The 22,858-nt window shown below is 38.4% G+C and overlaps 1 protein-coding gene across 4 annotated transcripts in view; it reads right to left on the bottom strand.

Moving 5' to 3' along the window:
• Positions 1-22,858, bottom strand: part of LOC127438197 (poly(rC)-binding protein 4-like) — a 130,733-nt gene that overhangs the window by 65,155 nt on the left and 42,720 nt on the right. For all 4 annotated transcript variants that reach the window (XM_051693585.1, XM_051693584.1, XM_051693586.1 and 1 more), the window contains exons 2-4: positions 14,312-14,495; positions 11,279-11,302; positions 838-870 (exon numbers count right to left, since the gene is read on the bottom strand). In XM_051693585.1, coding sequence (XP_051549545.1) covers positions 838-870; positions 11,279-11,302; positions 14,312-14,419 — 165 coding nt within the window. In that variant the 5' untranslated portion in view covers positions 14,420-14,495. The remainder of the gene's footprint in view (positions 1-837; positions 871-11,278; positions 11,303-14,311; positions 14,496-22,858) is intronic.

Raw genomic sequence — 22,858 nt, 5'->3', positions numbered from 1 at the left:
AACACGTAGGGACTGTAGAACCCCTTCTTCATCTAGGCTGGAGGGACAGGCTCTATTGCATCCTTCTCTAGAAGGACAGCGATCTCCGCATGCAGAACAGTAGCATCCTTGTCTACTACCGAGGTTAACCGTATGCCATTGAATGAGTGGTTGCAAGCCGTCTCCTTTTATACCCACATGTCCGGGGGAGTGGCATGTAAATTCCACTTGCCAATTGTCATTGGCCTTTTCTCAAATATCAGAGGTGTTTGGGGCTCCCAAGTTCGACCCCTAGTGTCACTACATCGACACAATGTCGAGTGAGTGACAGACAGGGAATGTATGTTCTCTGAAAGATATATTCTCTGAAAACAAGTCTTATTATCTGTTTGTCTCCTTTGTCGAGACAACAAGATAACCAGCCCTACACAGCAACACTGGCTCAACCAACCTAAACCTATTTGTTTGATTCAACCAATTGCAGAACAACATGAACAATATTAAAAATAGTTTTATTTTTGCAATTCTATTTGGTGACACTAGTGGCACAGAAGTTACACTGCAAAAAAAATATAAAATAAAATAAATAAATCTTTATTTACTTCTCTTTTTTAAGGATATTTAGATATTTTTACTGGAAAATAAGACAAAATACTGTATACAAAAAATATTTTTGCTATAAATGTGGGAAATAAGGATGGCTTGGTGTCTTTCCGCCTGCTTGAAACCACATGAATCACTTAAATTCATGTGGCGTGGCATTGTGCTAGCTTTAAAGGATCACTGTCTGCTCTGCATGTATGATGCATGCTGGGACGCTGAGTAAGACAACAGTTAAGTATTTAGCATGTAGCTTACCTCCTCTCGTATCCTTTTCACAGTCTCTCCTTTCTGTTGAGGGAAAAAAAGAAGAAGATCATAACCAACTTAGCTTCCTTTGTCTTATTGGTTCACTTGATATGTTTTTCCACAAAGACCGTCTTTCGCCATGTCCTTATAGTCGAGGATAAAGTGAGTTTAACTAGTTAAACAGATAACTCAAATAAATATCAATTCTGCTTCGCTATACAGCAATATGGCATCTTCTTGGACAGGCCCCAGGGGAACCAGTTTCCCAATCAAAGACTCTGCAATTGGACTGACTAGGGAATCAATAGTCCATGAATCACTTACTGTAGATAGTCTAAGACAGGGGCGGACTGGGAAGAAAATTCGGCTCGGGTTTTTACATAGAAACTGGCCCAAAAGTTGTGGGGGGGGGGGTGTATATCGTGGCCCCCTTCCGCATATCGCGGCGCCATTTTGTGGCATGTACTGCATAACACGGTGGCCCATGCGCCCCCATTTCGCCCCCAAGTCCCCGGTTCTCCCAATGGCCAGTCCGCGCCTGGTCTAAGATAGTGTCTCGCTATCTCAGACACAGGAGCTAACGCAGGCTGCATAGACATGAGTACAGATTCAAATGCCTGCTTTTTCAGGGTTGACTGGCATTTCATTGTGTTTAGATGGACTGGATGTGTCATAAGAGGTGAAGTGGGCCTGAGTTTTAATTTATTAAGGAAATTGTTATTCCAGATGAGACATTTTTGATACCACCCATCTCATAAATCTAACAGCAATAGGCATTTTCATGCTACTAAGATCTTTAAAACTTAACACTGTTTGCAGATGCTGATTAAATAATTGGGTAATGTAGTAGGAATTATAATATGATGATGTGTGAACATTTCCATTTTCTGCGGTCCTGAGCAGGTTGTGTTGTATAATTCTGTCAATCTTCTGTGTGGAGTATAGACTTTAGTAAGAGTAGATTATATATTCAATTTGATTTGAATGAAAACGAGGTCATGAGTGATGGAAGTACCGTCCGTTAAGTGGGATATATTCATGAAATACAAGATTACGACAATTTATACAAGAATGGTTTTACAAACAATTCCTGAAACACAAGTTCAAACTTGTGTATGGCATAAGCAGTGATTTACGTAAGAATGGTTTAATAAACATTTCATGAAACACAGTCAGAAGGAATTCATGAATCGCATAGGTGTCAATTTACATAAGAATGATTTTACGATCGAATCATGAAATGCAAGCAGAAATGAATATTTACATGTATGCAACAATTTACAGAAGAATAATGTTCTGATCAATCATGAAACAAGCGAAAAAATCATGAATCACATATGCAACAATTTACGTAAGAATAATATTATGAAACACAAGCAGAACTAATTAATTTAAGGTGTATGAATTTAAGGTGAATTGTATATCCAACACTTTACATAGGAATGATTTGACGATCAAATCATGAAAGACGAGCAGAACAAATTCATGTATGTCATATGCAACAATTAACAGAAGAATGGTTTTATGATCAAATTATGAAACATGAGCAGTACTAATTCATGAATCGTGTATGCAGCAATTTATGAAAGAGTAATTTTAAGATCAAATCATGAAAGACGAGCAGAACGAATTCATGAATCGCATATGCAACAATTTACATAAGTATATATTAAGGATCAAAGCATGAAACATGAGCAGAACATACACTATATTGCCAAAAGCATTCGCTCACCCATCCAAATAATTGAATTCAGGTGTTCCAATCACTTCCATGGCCACAGGTGTATAAAATGAAGCACCTAGGCATGCAGACTGCTTCTACAAACATTTGTGAAAGAATGGGCCGCTCTCAGGAGCTCAGTGAATTCCAGCGTGGTACTGTGATAGGATGCCACCTGTGCAACAAGTCCAGTCGTGAAATTTCCTCGCTACTAAATATTCCACAGTCAACTGTCAGTGGTATTATAACAAAGTGGAAGCGATTGGGAATGATAGCAACTCAGCCACGAAGTGGTAGACCATGTAAAATGACAGAGCGGGGTCAGCGGATGCTGAGGCACATAGTGCGCAGAGGTCGCCAACTTTCTGCAGAGTCAATCGCTACAGACCTCCAAAGTTCATGTGGCCTTCAGATTAGCTCAAGAACAGTGCGTAGAGAGCTTCATGGAATCGGTTTCCATGGCCGAGCAGCTGCATCCAAGCCATACATCACCAAGTGCAATGCAAAGTGTCGGATGCAGTGGTGTAAAGCACGCCGCCACTGGATTCTAGAGCAGTGGAGACGTGTTCTCTGGAGTGACGAATCACGCTTCTCCATCTGGCAATCTGATGGACGAGTCTGGGTTTGGCGGTTGCCAGGAGAACGGTACTTGTCTGACTGCATTGTGCCAACTGTGAAGTTTGGTGGAGGAGGGATTATGGTGTGGGGTTGTTTTTCAGGAGCTGGGCTTGGCCCCTTAGTTCCAGTGAAAGGAACTCTGAATGCTTCAGCATACCAAGAGATTTTGGACAATTCCATGCTCCCAACTTTGTGGGAACAGTTTGGGGATGGCCCCTTCCTCTTCCAACATGACTGCGCACCAGTGCACAAAGCAAGGTCCATAAAGACATGGATGAGCGAGTTTGGTGTGGAAGAACTTGACTGGCCTTCACAGAGTCCTGACCTCAACCCGACAGAGCACCTTTGGGATGAATTTGAGCGAAGACTGTGAGCCAGGCCTTCTCGTCCCCAACATCAGTGTCTGACCTCACAAATGCGCTTCTGGAAGAATGGTCAAAAATTCCCATAAACACACTCCTAAACCTTGTGGAAAGCCTTCCCAGAAGAGTTGAAGCTGTTATAGCTGCAAAGGGTGGGCCGACGTCATATTAAAACCTATGAATGAAGAATGGGATGTCACTTAAGTTCATATGCGTCTAAAGGCAGGTGAGCGAATACTTTTGGCAATATAGTGTATTAATGAATCATATATGCAGCATTTTACATAGGACTGGTTTGACTATCGAATCATGAAAGACGAGCAGAACTAAATCTTTAAACGCATATGCAACGATTTACATAAGAATGATTTTACGACACAACTAAAATAATTTCATGAATCACATTTGCAGCAATTTGCGTAAGAATGCTTTTATGCAAGAATGGTGTTACAAATGAAGAAACTAGCACAAATTAAGAATGGTTCTACAAACAATTTGCAGAGAAATTAGTTCTGCTGAAATTTCATAAATGAAGCCCATTGAATTGATTGTATCTCCGTTCTTCGATGTCTCATTTCCGATCACGTCAAATTAAGTATGTTGCTCACTCTGGCTGAGGTCTGTTATTGCTTATAATTTACTATTCAACATCATTGCTTTCTCCTGAAGATGCATTACTAATAATAAATTCAAGGTTGCGCCCATCTACCAAAAATATCTCTAATGGAAATTTTGTGATGGAGAGCCACCAGTAACAGCACAAATTTAGTCTTAGTCTGGGTTTAATCTAGTCAAGAAAACTAAGCATCGGTGTATTGATTTAATTGTGTGGAGATATACACCATATCCCTTTGTTAATTGTACTGTGCTTCTGAGAAAAAAACAAGACAACAGGGGATGTCAAAGCCACAGCAGAGTGTCATTTAGCTAAAATGAGCTAATCAGAACGTGATCAAGCATTATTGGATCATTATTCCATAAACGTCTTTCTAAAGCCTTGGGAGAGCTGCATATGATTATGATGAGAGAGCAAAATATTCAAATTAGTCTGCCGAAACTGTGGCATAAATCAATGTATCAAACAGATGAGAGGGCTTTCTATCTTTCTTTTTGATTAAGGCATGTTACTCTGGGGGGCCTGGGTAGCTCAGTGGTAAAAGACGCTGGCTACCACCCCTGGAGTTCGCTAGCTCCAGGTTATGCTGAGTGACTCCAGCCAGGTCTCCTAAGCAACCAAATTGGCCCGGTTGCTAGGGAGGGTAGAGTCACATGGGGTAACCTCCTCGTGGTCGCCATAATGTGGTTCGTTCTCGGTGGGGCATGTGGTGAGTTGAGAGCAGATGCCGCGGTGGATGGCGTGAAGCCTCCACACGCGCTATGTCTCCGTGGCAATGCACTCAACAAGCCATGTGATAAGATGCGCAGGTTGATGGTCTCAGACGCAGAGGCAACTGGGATTCATCCTCCACCACCTGGATTGAGGCGAATCACTATGCGACCACGAGGACTTAAAAGCGCACTGGGAATTGGGCATTCCAAAAAGGGGAAAAAATCCAAAAAAAACAAATTCCCCCCACCCAAAAAAGGAATGTTACTCTGAAGTACACTAAACATACTCTTGCGTTATTGTTTAGATGTGCAAATTTGAGAAACCACTTAAGGAAATTGAACACACTTTATTTAATGTTCATTTCTTTTTGTTCATGTTGAAAACCTTTGTAAGTGTGGCTATTGCTTTAGGATGTGTTCATAAAGGCATATTTGCAGCTTTGGAGACCCTGTGGAGCTACAGCACAGTTTGCATTCTTCTGTCTGGCTGTTGTTCTGAGCATACTGAGGCCTCAAATCTGGAAAAGGCCCAGAGACCTATTAGCAGGCCAGTTCTGAAGAGAGCACCTTTACGTCACAAGAGATTTATTTGGAGCCAAGAAAATGCCAACATCTGTGTGTGTGTGTGTGTGTGTGTGTGTGTGTGTGTGTGTGTGTATGTGTGTGTTGTGTAGCTCCAGGGCCTTGAGTTGGCCAACGCTGGAAAAAATCACATAAAATCATCTCATCACTATCTGACATACTGTTTACAAATCATTGTGACATCTACATTGGGACTCTCTGAGAGATTGTGCCATGTTTGGACAATTGCACTCGCTCTAGGGATAAACAGTGCTAGCTGTAGGATTTAACAACCTAATACATCCAGATCATTAATACATTTGATGTATGACTCGTCGCATTTAACAATCCAACTGGAACATCAACTCTTGTAGCTAAAATTACTGTTGATTTTAAAATCTGGGCTTCTATTTTTTAAAGGAAAATTCTGTTATTATTTACTCACCCTCAAGTTACTCCAATCCCATACAAATTTCTTTCTGTCGTGAAACACAAAAGGTGACTTTTTCAAGAGTAAGTTCTTTCAATTTAATGAAAGTCAAAGGGGACTGTCAAGCTCCAAAATGAAAACAAAAGTACAATAAATGTATCATAAAAGACAGAATAAAACATCATAAAAAGTACCATAAAAGTATAATAAAACAGACCTGAAATGTAGTTCTTAATTCACTGATAATCTGTCCCTCCACTGATATGGACTAAAAAAAAGCCACATTGACAAAAAATGTGGTAAGATTATGGACCCTTTTCACACTGCCGGTTTTGAAACACCGAAGTAAACGATTGCAGGGTAAACTTCAAAAGCAGTGAATGGGAGACCATGGCAAATATAATTTTTGCTTACCCATTTGCTCCAACATCAAAAGAAAAAACGCCACTATTTAATTTCCACAACTTTCCAAATGAAAAAAAAAAAAAAAAAAAAAATTAAATATATATATATATATATATATATATATATATATATATATATATATATATATATATATATATATATATATACATATATAAATAGAGCGTGGTGGATTACGGCCGTCAGAAGAGAGACGATGGAAAATTTACAGTCACCCTCTCAGCATCTGTTTTAGAAACCTCATTGCATCTGTGGTAACTTGTTTTTTAAAACTAATTCCAGGGTTATACTGTATAATACAAAGTAAAATGTTATCTATTTACACTAAATAATACATTTAAAAAAAAAAAAAAACGTTTGCTAGATTTACGCTGCTATATGAGGCGGAAACGTGTCACAGTCTGTGAAATTTGTAAATAACCTTATCATATGGCTTCAGAAGACTTGGAATACAGCACATAAGTTATATGTACTACTCTCACAGTACTTTTAAGGTAATTTTTTGAGCTTGACAGAAACACACTTCAAAAAAAACAAAAGGAAATAAATAAATAAATTCTTCTTGGAATTAAAGGAATATTCCAGGTTCAATACAAGTTTAGCTCAATTGACAGCATTTGTGACAATGTTGATCACCACAAAAATTTATTTTGACTCGTTTCTCTTTTTCTTTAAAAAAAAAAAGCTAAAATCTTGGTTCCAGTGACACACTTACAATGGAAGTGAAAGAGGCCAATCCATAAACATTAAAATACTCACTATTTCAAAAGTATAGCCACAAGACATAAACAATATGTGTGTTAACATGATTTAAGTGTGATAAAATCACTTACTAACATTTTCTGTGTAAAGTAGGGATGTGCCCGAAGCCGAATACCATATACGGAAAGGCACAAATTATGACTTCAAAACGAATAACGGATTCATCCGAATAATATAAAAAATAATCGTATGACTAATTATCCAAGAGGTACAAGTATAAAGTTACATTTTAAATGAAATATACAAAATTACAGCTAATTTATGAATCTGTGCAGCAAATATTTCTAAAGTATAAACCTTATGAATGAAAATGTGCATGTTATGATTTCAGATCGGATGGGCCTCTGTTAATTGTGCATGTCTGGAGCTCATCAAGTGTAACATTAAAATACGACATCATATACACTTTCCACTTCTTGAAATGTCTATGTTAATGTATCACATGATTCACACATGATTCCCATGTATTCATTTAAAGCCTAAATCTGAGCGCGATGATAAATTCCTGACCTGAAGTAATATTTTCACATCGGAGCCCGTCTATCCGTCTTTTAAAGTTGACCACATTTATATACACATCAGCAATTAAGGGAATTGTCTGGTTAATACTTTATTCCGAAACAAATCCTCCATAAAGGTTTAAATGCTCCATAGCGTATTTATCTATTAAGAATATTCTTCCTTATATAAAATGAAGAAACTGAAACATGCCTCATCTTTTTTTTTCTTCTTTAACCTGTGCTACCTCTGGTAAGGCACTATATAAATTTAACATTAGTATTATTAATATTATTATTATTATTATTATTGTTTAACTATATAATGGTGTCTTATTGTAGAAAATCCTGATAGATTTATGGGACTTTCACCTATTTGTGGGCTATATTGATTTTATTTTCATTTATTTTAATGTTTGAATTTTTTATTCACTGCAAAATGTGTGCTTGACATTTCACATTTTGCTTGACACCTCCTGCCTGTTTCATGCAGATATTAATATCAGAAATACCAGGGGAAACCACAGTTAACAACATATTCCCCAGTTAATGTAGCCTACAAATTCAGCTTCATCTGGTAAGAAAAAAATATATATATATAATTTTTTTTAAATAATAGTTGTATAATAATAATAATAATAAATATAACTGCAAGCAGCGATGACCGGCCCAAGCACCATGGGTCCATTTCCTCCCTGTGGCTTTCAGAAAACAATGCAAGGTGGACACATGCATTTGGCATTTGACATTATTCAAATACACTGTTTCAAAGTCTGTTAATAGTTCCATACTTCCTGCTGCCAGTTGGTGGTGCTATGACCATGATCCATAATATTCACATAAATGTGATCAGCCCCATTACCAAAGATACAGCTGAATTTTCATCAAAATCATACAATACACACAGAAGATATATGGAACTTCCTGTTTCACATTTTTAGCCATAAATGTATTGCTGTGCCATGGCGACAATGTTCAAAATATAAAAAAATCCATTCACAATTTAGCATCTACAATGTCTTGGCATGATGTTGCACAAATGTGGTGCCAGTTACATGAATCCCCAAGGAGGAGTATTTAAAAGTTCAGAGCTTGCGATTTTCAGAAAATCCAAAATGGCCGACTAACTTTTAGGTGGAGCTAATGACTATTATTATGACAGTTGTCCAGCTTGGTGAGAACTATATATTTACCAAGTTTGGTGACTATAGGTGAAAATGGGGGTGCTACAGAGGCTGTCTTACATGCCCATTTTAAAAGGGGTGCCACAGAGCCCTCCCTGCATTATTTGCCCAGCCCTAATGGCAACGACTCTGATGTGTGTGCAAAATTTCATGAAATTTGAAGCATGCCAAGTGCCTTAAAACACCCAAATATAGGAAGAAAAGAATAATAACAATTAATGTGTTGCCATGGCAACAGTATTTAAGATATCAAATATTACTTTATAAATTTACATCAGCAGTGTCTTGACATTATTCAACAGAATTTTGAAGCAATTCATGTAAACAAAAGAGGGCTATTTAAAAGTCTGTTAAAAGTGCCATAGTTCCTGCTGCCAGTTTGTGATGCGATGACTGTGATCCATAAGAGCTGCATCAGTGTTATCAGCCCCATTACCAAACTTACAGTTGAATTTTCATCAAAATCACCCAATGGACACAGAAGATATAAGGCACTTACTTTTTTCCATTTTTTGCCATAAATGTATTGCTTCGCCATGGTAACACCGTTTAAAATATAAAAAATCCGTTCATAATTTAGCATCTACAATGTCTTGGCATGATGTTGCGCAAATTTGGTGCCAGTCACATGAATCCCCTATGAGGAGTATTTAAAAGTTTAGGACCTGCAATTTTCAAAAAATGCACGTTCAGTCCAAAATGTTTGACTTCCTGTTTGGCGGAGCTAATGACTGTAATTTTGAAAGTTTTATGGCTTGATGAGAACAATATACACTATATGGCCAAAAGTTTGTGGACACCATATGTGCTTGATGAACATTTTATTTCAAAACCTTAGGCATAAATTTCCCCCTTTGCTGTAATAACAACTTCCACTCCTTTGGGAAGGCTTTCCACTATACTATATGTAGTAACATGGCTGCAGGGATTTGCTCTCATTCAGACACAAGGCTATCAGTGAGATCAGGAACTGATGTTGGTCGATGGGGCCTGACTTACAGTTGCTGTTCCAGTTCACCCCAAAAGTGATCAGTGGGGTTCAGGTCTGTGCTTTGTGCAGGCCAGTCAATTTCTTCCATGCCAGACACAGTAAACCATTTCTTTATGGACCTCGCTTTGTTCACAGGGGCATTGTCATGCTGGAACAGAAGAGGGCTATCCCCAAACAGCTGCCACAAATTTGGAAGCACACAAAGCCCAAGCCATTATATAAAGAAACATTAAGATTTTTCTTTACTGGATTTAATGGAGTAACCAAATTCGTAAATTAGAAGGGGGTGTCCACAAACTTTTGGCCATATAGTGTATGTACCAAGTTTGGTGACCGTAGAAGAAACTGACCCCACCACTTTAGTCAAAAGGTGGCATTACAGAGCTCCCCAGACATGCCCATGTGCTAACTTTTGCCCAGCACTAATGGCCGATGACTCTGATGTGTGTGCAAACTTTTCATGCATGTTAAGTACACCAAAAGTACCGAAAACCTTGAAAAGAAGAAGAATCCTTAGAAGAACACTTCAGTGCTTGAGCCCTAATAATAATCCTTAGAAGAACCATAGAGCCTTTGCACTTTCAGTGCTTGGGCCCTAGTAATAATCCTTAGAAGAACAATAGGGCCTTCTCACTTTCAGTGCTTGGGCCCTAATAATCCTTGGAGGAACAATAGGGCCTCTGCACTTTCAGTGCTTTGGCCCTAATAATATTAATAATTATTATTATTAGGCTATTATTATGAAAAGGCTTATTTTATTAATAGAAATGGGCATTTCATTCAGTTTTGACGAACTTCTAATTTAAGCCCCGCCCACACCCGGTTCTATCCAAATACAGAGATAGATAGAGAACATTTTGTCATATGAACAGATACAGACACAAATACAGATAATGGCTTCGCTGCACACCCCTAGTGTAAAGTATATCCAATTTTACAACCTTGTTGCCATGGCGATGCAACATTGTAAACCCTAAAATCCTAAAATGTCCATAAAAACAACAATTTAAACAACTTTACAGTTTAAATAATACATGAGTTTTAACAAAATTATTAACGCAAGCGCTTTTATAAAATTATAAGCTTCATATTTTTGTCTTGAAACTCTCTAAAAATTGGCCCCATTCACTTACATTGTATGTAAATAGCTTTTTTCTTGTGAAAAAAAAAGAAAAACAAAAGTACGGTAAAAGTATCATAAAAGACAGAATAAAATATCATAAAAAGAACCATAAAAGTATCATAACAGACCTGAAATGTAGTCCTTATTTCACTGATAATCATGCAGTCCCTATTTACTTTCATTACATGGAAAAGAGCAGCCAAGATTTTCTATTTGTAAGAAAGAAAATAATATGGGTTTGGAGCGACATGACAGGGTGAGTAAACAATTACAGAATTTACATTTTTGGACAAGCTATTCCTTTAACCTAAACATTTGTGAGACGGCACTTTGAACAATCTAATTCAGAGAAAAAATGAAACCTAATAACAACAATACATCAGGACACAAACTCCAGACACATCCAACAGATCTCAGCAGAAGGGACAACAGGAACAAAGATTCACTCACCTTGCCTATGATGCTGCCAACCTCCTGTGAAAACAGAAAAGACAAAGCAAATGTCAGCTTATTGGTTAGCAAGCACAATCCCCAGTCATCTGTCTGTGGATTCTGATGAGACAGTTTGGATCCATATAAAACCAGGACTGTGCAGGCCCCGGAAGCATTCCCTCTCTATTAACTACAACAGTTTGTGCATTTTTGTTTTTGAATCGCATGCATAAAATGTCTCTATTAACTGTTAGATTTAATTGAAATAGGTGTCTTGTGAATTCACATATTTCTCTGTAACAGCCCTAGATTCTGTAATCAGCAAAGAGGAGTCAGGGGAAATTTTTAGCCAATCGTAAACCTATCCAATCCTTTTGTGCATTTGGGATTGCTGACATGTCTTCGGGAGAGTGGGTTCTGGAAAGAAGGTGTGTTAGCAAAATGGCAGAAGTTTGCAAAATGGCCGAAATTGCTGACAGCACCTTTAAAGTAAGAAAAAAACACAGTTCGTAACCCATTTTATACAGCCGTTACTTTCGGTCGTCAAATCTGATTCGATGTGTGGATTTCCAACAGTGCTGATATACAGTCTATCAGCACTGGGATGCTTCACTGTTTGTATCACTCTGCCTTTCCATGTGCGTGGCTTTCCAAATAGTGGTGGGGATTTTTATAAAAAATTATCTTTGGAGGGGTGGGGTTGAAAGTTGAGAGGTGAAGCATGTTGTTATATATTAAAGAGCACCTATTATGGTTTTTAAATGTGCCTAATGTTGTTTTAAAGGTCTCATACAATAGATTTACATGCATCCAAGGTCAAAAAACACTTTAATTTGCTTTGCAGCATTACCTTTTTTTCCCAGTGTCAAAAATGACTCGTTCAGTGATCCGTTCTAAAGGATTAATTCTAAACTCTTCCTTTCAGAGAGCCTACTCTGCTCTGATTGGTCAGATGTCCCAGTCTGTTATGATTGGTCTGCCGCTTACAGCGGAAACTAAATGCCCACTACCATATCCGAGTTTCAGCTCCGTCTGAAAAAATGTCTGTTTTACCTTACTAACTTGAGCCCGAGTCCGATAGTGATACATTGGAAGATCAACCCGAACCACCATCGCAAGCACGACAAGAACAGGACGTTTCTCAGTGGTAAGTTTATATGTAGTTTGACAATAACGTGAGTTAGCCGGTTAACAGAGGCTAACAGCTAACACGCTAACAGCATGCACTGGCTGTACACGTATACAGACCAGAGGTGTGTTTTTTGTTAACAAATTACGTATGTTAGTACAGGAAGTAAGTCTGGAATTACTAACAACTCGTTTCAGGTGTTCAGAATCGGTACTTTCTTTTGGGAGTCAATAACTCCATTTGTTGCGCACTTTGATTTTTGAAACTTTGCAGACTTTTTTACATTCACAAACAGCTATATAACACACTACATGAAAGGTAATATTTGAAAAACCATAGTAGGTGCTCTTTAATAAAGACATCAGTTTCCAGAAAAGTTTTCAGTAAGGATATGTCTTTTGAGCTTTATGTAAAGAGATAAAGATCCCAAGAGCTGCAAAGAATGACAGACATCACTCTAATGTGAATGATGTCTGTGTTTATCACCAGTGAAAGTGTCTTTGAAAACATAAAATTGCAATCTGTTGATGGTGATGGAGAATTAACATAAATTGGCACATAAATCATATCAATGTGGCAGTATATTAACAGTTCATTATGTCTCTGTGGGTTTTTCATTACTGTTTTTAACGACTTCTTCATTTTTACTGGCATGCACATGTGAAAGATTAAGGAGTTATTGGCACGTGGGACGAAATCTGTCATTGGCAGTTCAGCTCACAATTAAAAGCACATGCTGACAAGCTAATGGCATAGCAGTGCTATCCACAACCATTTGTTTACTATCAACTTTAGCAATAATATCTGAATTAGGACTGGGTATATATATTTCAGCCTTTTAATGTTTTTCAATCTACAGTATATATCTTGATATCTATGTATTTGTTCTGGAATTTATTAAAATTACTTTATAATCAGAAGAACCAGTAACAACTAAACAGTACAAATCTAGTTAAAAAATGATCAAGGCATGTTTTCAACATTTATTTTATTTTTTTTATCAGATTTTAGTTTTAGTTTTTTTCATTAAATGAATGCAAGTGCAAATGCAAAAATTATAAAAAATAAAAAAAATACAACATGCACCAATTTTACAATACATACGTAGGGACCCACTTTATATTAGGTGTTATCGTACTTTTTTTTTTCATTAGGTGTTACCTACAAAGTTACATTTTCTCCAAAACAGATGAGGTTTTGAAGGTTAATGCTCTACTGAGTTTTAAATCAACAAAACCAACCACCCAACCCTAAGCCTAAACCTAACTGGTGGTGTCAGAAGAAGCAATCCTGACATGAAAAACGTAATTGTTGAAGCAACAACGTCGTTTTGTGGTGCTTCTTTGACACTTGTCAACTCACATGCTCTTCAGGACACCTGGTCTTTTGCATCACAATTGAAATGCTTTATTACTTGAGCTACTGTGTAATTCGATCAAGTCTGAACAAGCTCGCAAATGTAGTTGATTATGTAATGCAAGCGTTAAAATGTATTGCTTTACAAGTCATGCCCTGTAGTAAGTGTTTAGATGTCATAAGATAGCACTATGTAAGGAACAGGGCAACAAGTGTTAATCAACTGATAATCTGCAGTTTTACTCTTAATTTGTATGAACAGGAATAAAAGTTATTGTAGCTGTAGCACCTCTAGTGTTCATTTCACCAGCAACCTACTGTGATACGTACAATGAGCCAGGTAAAAAATATTTTGAAAAAATGTAGGTATAGTAACGTGATTCTATGAGACCAGTCTGCACTCAGCCCTAGTCTGAATAAATCTTAAGAAGTGTTCTTAAGAAGTTTCAGTACAGTTTATCCTTTTAAATTGTGCAAGTAAGATTCCTTTGCCCATAAATATTCAGTGACATCTCTCACTGTATTAGCAATTTAAAAGTTGAATGTTTGCTTGTTAGTGTGTTTACCTTGCCATGCATGAGCAGTCGGAGCGTTAGAGTGACGTTCATGCCTCCATCTCCAAAATCCTGCTCACAGTTCATCCTGACGTGGGAGTCAAGCCCAGGGAGACGCATGAAAGATGCTCTACGGATGATGGAATGGGCGGGGAGGATGGGGGGGAGTCAGGACTCTCTCCTTCCACTTACCTTTCTGAAACGACAAGACAACAAATATACAATGTCAACAACCTACTGTAGCCTAGTACTTAACTTTTCAGTTTTATTCTGTGCCACTTTTGGGCCTTTTATTTCGGGAAATGATGCGTAGTAGAGAGGGAACAGGATCTGGGAATGTCACAAGAGCAGCCCACTACACTCGGTGCCACTGCTCCAATGACCAAACACAAGAGGAGTGGAGAGATGACATAACCAAACACTGTGGAGGCGTACCGGCCTTTGTTTGCCTTGACAGGAGTCTGCGTGTCTCCCAGCGTTAAATTAGTAGATCTGTGATGAGCCATGTCATCTGTTTTTACATGCGAAGTATTCAGTTGTTAAGCAAGGACACGCAGATCTGTGACACGCACATCTATGATGTGACACAGATTCAACAATGCCTCAGCAGCTGAATGATGACAATGTGGTGTTTTGTTACAGCAGCATACAGATCGCAAACCACAGCCAGTATCACCGATTTAGCCACTAGCACAAAGAAGAGGGTACAACCAGAAGAAAAGTTCTCACTGAAATGGTTCCTGCTGAGTTTTTCGTGTTTTTTGGTGGCGGCGCAGATGTGGTGAAGTTGAGAAAGAGAAGGTGCTGGTTTCAATGAATTATTTTTTTATATTATTTTTGGTTAGAGGAAATTGCTGGTTTTGTGCACGCCATACCTCTGAAAGAAACACAACATGCCCTGTTAAGAGTTGTAGTGAAAATAGCATTGGAAACATACAAAACAGCAAATATCTGAAGTAGTTTTTTATCTTAATTGAGCCAGGAAAGAAGGAAAGAAGGATGGGAGGGAAGACAGAAGGAAGAAAGGAAAGAAGGAAGGAGGAAGGAAGGAATGAATGAATGAATGAAGGAAAGAAGGAAGAAAGGAAAAAGGAGGGAAGGAAGGAAGGTTAGAAAGAAAAAATGGAAGGAGGAAAGGAAAGACTGGAGGGAGGGAGGAAGGAAGGAAGGAAAGAAGAAAGAAAGGAAGGAATGAGGGAGGGAGGAAGAAAGGAATGAAGGAAATTTGGAAGGAAAGAAGGAATAAAGGAAGGAAGGAGGGAGAAAAGAATGAAAGAAATAAGGAAGGATCAGACCAGAATTACAATCAAGCCTGCTTAGCACTAGATTTCCATCAACTTCTAAATGTCCAGAAATTTGCTAGAATTTCAAAACTGATTGGAAAGTGTTTTAAATTCTTCAAGGTGAATTAAATAAGTTGTTGGCTCTAATGTGACATTCATGTGGAATAATAGAGGAACTGCTATGGCAGCATGATAATGACTTCTAATAGCAAACATTCCAACATCTGCTTGCCACCCAAAAATCCAGCCTCTAAACCCACCGTTGTTGCATCCACTCAATTACAAGTGTGGATGTGTTTGTTTAGATAACATCATAAGCCATCCAAGATTTCAACATGTCTTCAAAATCAGTTGGGGCACCAAAAAAGTAGGTCATAAATCCAAACAGCTAAGCAGAGTCACATAAGAGGAATCGGTAAGGCCGACCACTGGGTGTGTAGGCGTTTAACAATGTGTCATTTGGATAGTCATGTCCACGGGTAATGGTGCTGCTGGTGTGTGTGTGCATGTCATCAGTGCAAAGTGATCTTTACTTGTGCCTGTCTCATTTTTTTACTTCCCTCAAGGTGAGCCACCAACCAATTAGAAGAAGAGACAGAGAGAGGAAGGAGAGAGAGAGATGGTGCCTAGTGGTTTACACCTGTGGTCACCGTGATTTCGCCATGAAGTAGGATATGTTCAACATCTTGGTCCATGTTGGTCCTGGAACAAAATTTCTGTCACACAAACATCCTAACCAGTCCTAACCTTAATCCCTGACCCTAAAGGAAAAAAATCAAAGGGAATTATAGGTTTGATAAGAACGTTACCCCAGTTTTAAGCCTAAACATAGTCTCACATAGCCAGTCTTTTGACTTGTGGTATGAAATCTGGTGCATATTACTGCTTATTCTGGCCAAGAACCACACACTTAGACAGGAAGAGACCTTCAGATCACCATGTAACGCAAATATACCATAGGTAAATTAAACATAGATGTTACCACAATAATAGACCGCAATGGAAAAATCTATTTCAAACAGCAAAGAAATTTACAATAGATTAGTGTGTAGAAGTTGTGATCAGAAATACTAATATTCCATAGAAAAGTAATAAGTAGTCTTCTTTACTTGGAGCAAAAACCCAGGACTTATGGCACGAATCGCTAAAAACCAGTTAAACACAACGCTACCAAAGTGAGATGCTCCAAAATCATCCATCTGACGCATGTGAACATAGACAAACAATTAAAAATAATGCAGATGGACACAAGAACATGTCCTGTAAGTACATTAAAGCAGTGTTAATCTCATTAATGAAATTACAGACAACAATGTTCATTGACGAAGGGTTTTTTGATTTCACTTGTTTTTTGAGACAAAAACGATGCATCATGACGATAATTTGATTTTAAATAAAGTTATACTGTTAACCAAAATACTGTTACACACTACACATTACGCAATAGCCTAAAATGTCCGAAATGTCTCTAAAATATAAAGAATTCACAACACAGTCACTTATACTGTTGTTTATGCTAAATTTTTAATGTTTGATACATGTTTAAATAAATAAATAAATAAATAACATTTGGTTAAAGTTTGGTCTGTCACAGTTTGAAATATCTTTGTAATTTGTCACATTATTGTCAGCTTAAAATATGTTAAAATACATATTTTATCGACTAAAATTATTTGACATTTTAGTCAGTGTAAAATTGACTAAAATAAATGAATATACCGATACATACGATGAAATATTGACTGAGGTAGTTAAATGTGGCTGAGCAGATGCAAACATGTCTGATGGGAGATGGCGCTTGTCGCCGTAATGTTGCAATCCTAGGGTAGCAGAACTTTCGGAACAACATGCCAACTTCACGTGTGATCATGTTGATTAATCGCATATCATGCAATTAATTTGACAGCCTTAGTTAGGGGCCAAGCACTGAAGGTGCGTAGACACCTATTGTATTCATTAGTGTTCTTCTTCTTATTATTATTATTATGCTTCTTGTTCTTCCGCCAAGTCTATGGCAGTCCATAGAACCGCATAGGATAGTTATGTAATTTGGCACTCTGATTGAGGACACTCTTAACTATAACTGACCCAAATTTGGGGTCTCTAACTCAAACCATCTAGCACCACCAATGTTTCACTTATGTTTATGATTACAACTTTTGAAGCGTAAGGCCTAGAGTCAAAATTCTTCCTCTGATTCTTTGGCTCATGCCGAGTTGAATGCATACCATGGTTAAAATTTCTGCCCGACTAGATTTTCCGGCATTTGGAATTTTCTGAATAGACTGTATGTCCAATTTGCATGAAATTTGTTGTGTATCATCTAGAGACACTGGGAACAAAACGTTTTTGAATAGAGCTCCAACAAATTCGACGGTGAGCATGCCAAAACGGACGTGAGGATGTATCTTTGCAACTCTTTGGCATATTGACACAAAACTTGGTACATACAGTATCATAGCCGTCATGTCTTGAGGGTACCTGCATCGTTTCGGCACAGTGTTACCTAGTGGTCAGGAAAAATTGCTATTTTTGCTTATAACTTCTGAATAGTTCGGCCTAAAATTATGAAGCTGGTCTCTTTAGATTCCTTGGGGCATAACAAGTTGAATGATAGCCAATTTTCCTATGTCGGCCATTTTGCGTGTCGGCCATTTTTTTATTTTGGTGTAAAATGCTGTATTTCACAAACGCATTGGCATGTCGTTACGAAACTCTGTATGCATCATCAGCAATATGCCTTAATGGTACCTATAAAGCCACCTATTGGTTAAAAGTTATAATTAATTGTATTTTAATTTTAGCAATTCTGTCTATGTTTTGTATGCTGCTTTTCTCAAAGTCAAAATCACTGAAGTCCAGTGACACTTCCGTACATGCTGTTGGTGTGCTTGGCCCCATAACTGCTGCTTGCAGCTATGACTAAAATGATTAAAATAGATAAATATAGCCCATTTGATCATTTATTAACACTGAGAAATATCAGACTACCTTGTGTGTCCTTAGCTTTTCCGCACGTCACTTGATATTGACCGCATGCCATGAGCTAGTTCTCCCAAACGGCCGAGATCTGAGTGCATTTCAGAGCACAGCTTGAGATCGATACTTTCTCTTGCATTGACATAAAGAGGCACCTGCCCACATGCTGGGAGGCTTTGAATATGAACACAAACTCAGGATTTATTCAAAGCATCTGTATGCAGCCAGGCGTGTTGGGTCACAGCAGAGCGCTGCTATTTGCATTGGTCTGTTGCTCTATCTCTCGCTCTCTTTCTCCGTGTCTGATGTGCAGCTCAAATACACACCCTGCCAGTCAAGGCCGTACACACTAATGTGTCAGTTCGCTGCATCCCCCCTTCACCCGTCAACATTCATAATGGTGCATTCCATGAATACAAGCACTGTTACAGGAAACCACCAGTGCCCCAGACAGACCCTAATGATCACTCGAGCCTTGATGAACACTTGGGCATTTTATTACATACTGCATTGTGTGGCACTTTTTTACATGCCTTAGTTATTTAAAGAAGACATATCCTACAATTTATCATCGTAATTTAGGCCTAAACATAGTCTACACAAGTACGTGAACGCAGATGCTAAATACACAAGCTAAATTTTTGTGTTTTTACGCTCAAAAACGTGTCAGACCTCAGTTCATAACAAAATGCAAGTACGCGTTACATTCTCAGTGTTGCAAGGGGCACTGTAGTGCATTTTTGCAACTGAACTTTAAGACTTACACTGCAAAAAAATAATATTCTTACTGAATATTTTTGTCTCATTTTCTACTTTTCTTTAAGTATAGCTTGCAGGGGTAGTCACATCGCCACACACATTCTCTATTTAAAACGGTAGAGTGTAGAGGTGCAACATGCCTCAGCTTTGACAGGGCCTTGCCATTGCACAGACAAAACAAGATCATGCAGTTTTGTCTTTCCTCCCTCCCTCCCTCCACCCACTCCATCCATCCGCACGTCTATCCCTCCCTCTCCTTCCATCACTCATTCTGCGCTCGTGATCACTATAATTATGCTGAGTGGGGTAGCAGGGGCGTTCAAGAGCTCTCCAAAGAACCCGAGTTCTCCACTCTGAAGTATGCTTGCTTGAGTACAAAGCATTCAGACTCGATTTAGACTGATTCCTTTTGTGACTGTTGCATCACAATCATACATTATTACGTTTCGTTACGATAATTGCTGGTGTCTTGGCATCTCCGCAACTGATGCCGTAAGAGGCTCCGGTAAACTGCAAGAGCGGGTGTGTTAGGGATGAATTTCACGTGATAGGCGGATTTTCTGATTGCTATCTTTTCAGAGTCAGTTTCCTCGCTGACAGCTGCAACAACTTAAAGGTCAATAAATGCAATCGCAAGCCCCTGAGGAAAAGATAATGCAATGTTATCAGGGAGTAGAGAGTGATTATACTTTCAAAGACTTCAGGTGTGTTAGCATAATTACATTGTTGCTTTGGGAGTTTTTAGAAAAAATTAAATTCTGACATTATTTATTCACCATGGTGCTGTTATTTTTTATGTGACACAGAAGGAGAACTGCTTAAGGAATCTTTTTTTTTTTTTTTTTTTTTTTTAATTTGGAATGCCCAAATCCCAATGTGCTCTAAGTCCTCGTAGTCACGTAGTGATTCACCTCAGTCCAGGTGGTGGAGGACGAATCCCAGTTGCCTCTGCGTCTGAGACTGTCAACCCGTGCATCTTATCATGTGGCTTGTTGAGTGTGTTGCCATGGAGACATAGTGCGTGTGGAGGCTTCACGCTCAACTCACCATGCGCCCCACCAAGAACGAACCACGTTATAGCGACCACGAGGAGGTTACCCCATGTGACTCTACCCTCCCTAGCAACCGGGCCAATTTGGTTGCTTAGGAGACCTGGCTGGAATGACTCAGCATGCCCTGGGATTTGAACTAGTGAACTAGTGAACCCCACTGTTTAAGGAATCTTAACGAAGCTCTTTTGCAGACAACAACAGAAAATTACAAAAATCAAGTGGCAAATACGCCACCTTTTATTTCACAAGCAAATGAGCTTTGCAACTTGTGGCAAATTGTCCATTGTTGCTAAAGGTCTGCTGCAGGGTCACCACTGGTGAAGAGCTGCAAACTTCTGGCAAATATTTGTGGTGAATCACAAGCTAATTTGTATGTGAAAATAATGAGTGGTAAATTTGCGGCAAATTTCTGGCAAGTTTGCGGCTAGTTTGCCAGAACTCTAGATTTTTTGTAAGGGGGATGAAAATAACATATGGGTTCGGAAGGACATGACGGTGTTTATTTTTGGGTGAACTATCCCTTTGACCGAGAGTTTATGCGGGTTGACTTTAAGCACACACTGAAGTGACAGTACTTTTGTTGCAGTGATAGTATTTACTCTCTCGCTTCATTTCTTTATGTCCTTCTCTCTTGGTCTCCACAGAGAGCTGAGTGTGCAGTGTAGGGAGACGTTTGCTTTGTGAAAGCAGTGCTGCTGGATGACTGACAGCTAAACAGCATTGGTGACCTTGGCCGCCGAGGGGCACGGGTCGTCAGAGATTTATGTGACAGGTCTGAAAACAACTCGGCAAAAGAAAATGGACTGGTCGGCTGGAGAGGGAATTCAACATGCTGCTGATGACACTTCAACACCACAAATGGCAAATGTGCAGTGATGCACACAGGAAGAGCCAAGAAGAGGATGGAACTGTTAAAAGCCGCATGACACAAACAGACAGAGATTCACACATTTAAAATGACCAATATGAGGGTTAATTTGTACCTTGTACAGGAGCTATTTCTACATGTTCTAATACTTTAAAATACTTTTGTTTGTGTAATCTAATTAAGTCAGGTTCATTCAGTCATATTAAATCATATAATTTGACTTATATTTTACATTTGACATACTGTATGTCAATGCAAAGTAAATGCACCTCTCCACCCTTACGAAAATCGAGAGTTCATGACAAATTTGCTGCAAACTTAACGCAAATTCGCCACTGATAATTTTTACATGCGAATGAGCTTTGCAGCAAAATTGCCAAAGGTTTGCCGGAGGTTCACCACTACCGGAGAAGAGCTGCAAACTTCTGACAAACATCTGCGGCGAATCAAAAGCTCATTTACATGTGAAAATAACGAGTGGCAAATTTGCGGCTAGTTTAGATTTTTTGAAGGGTATTAACATTTTCCTGTTATTTGGATTACAATGCAAGTTCATCCATTGCAGATTATGTACAAATTTACTGCTTTATCAAACATTCACTAAACTACAGCTATACTGTAAGGGGATAAACGTGAAAGGCCACACGACTCATGAGATCACAGCCAAACTGCGTTTTACCTTTGAGTGCTGACCTGGAATCAGTCTCTTTAAAAGAAAACACAAACCACACCTAAAAGAAGAGGAGGAGCAAACATACTCCTGATCTCAGATATGTGACCAATAGCTGCTTTCAAAAGCATTGAATCTGAGTTGATGTTTGCACAAGGACAGTGAGAGAAGAATTCTGGGTAATATTAAAATGCAGGACACCAAATATTCGAATTTAAGTTCTTTAATGGCATTGTCAAAATCTACTGCAACTATAGGGCATAAATAAATTGACAAGATTACAGGGTAAATATAATACCGTTCTAAATAAAACCCACAGTATAGTTTCACAAGTTTTTTGTTTCTTTTCTTTATTTTTTCTGTGGATCAGATACTATTGATTGTCTGCACTCGAAATGGCCTTTACAGCCTCTTATTACATCTAAGGACATTTCCTTAATGAATGTGGTCTTATCATGCACTGCATAAAGCTAAAAATAACCTGAATAAAACTATAAAAAGAAAGGGATGTTTACCACATAAAACCTAAAGCATTAGCTGCTTAAATGCCAGTGCTAACAACAGGTTTATTGCCTTTGCTTATTCATATTAATTGTGTTTATCGGAGTATCATCCTATTTGGGTTTGTTGGCTTCTTGATTGAATTGTCCTTCAAAAGAGCAACAGCTATATCACTTCATGCAGTTGCACTAACTCATTTACATTCTTTTATTGCATTTGAAGACATTTTCCATGACAAACTTTATCTAATCATGCACTGAATTAGGCTAAAATGTAGAACAAAACTACACACAAAACAGATCTTTAACAAATACAGTCTAAAGCTTTAGTCAGCTACTTAGCTTAAATGCTAATGCTAGCAACATGTTTAATGTTTTAGATTATTTCAGATTTGTGTTTGTCTGAGTATCATTCCAATTGGCAAGTTTAGGGATTAGATTTGGCCTC

The sequence above is a fragment of the Myxocyprinus asiaticus genome, chromosome 49 (assembly GCF_019703515.2).
Source record: "Myxocyprinus asiaticus isolate MX2 ecotype Aquarium Trade chromosome 49, UBuf_Myxa_2, whole genome shotgun sequence".
Classification (NCBI taxonomy): Eukaryota; Metazoa; Chordata; class Actinopteri; order Cypriniformes; family Catostomidae; genus Myxocyprinus; species Myxocyprinus asiaticus.
Note: the sequence above shows the minus strand (reverse complement) of the source record. Positions and strands in the feature narration are given on the sequence as shown.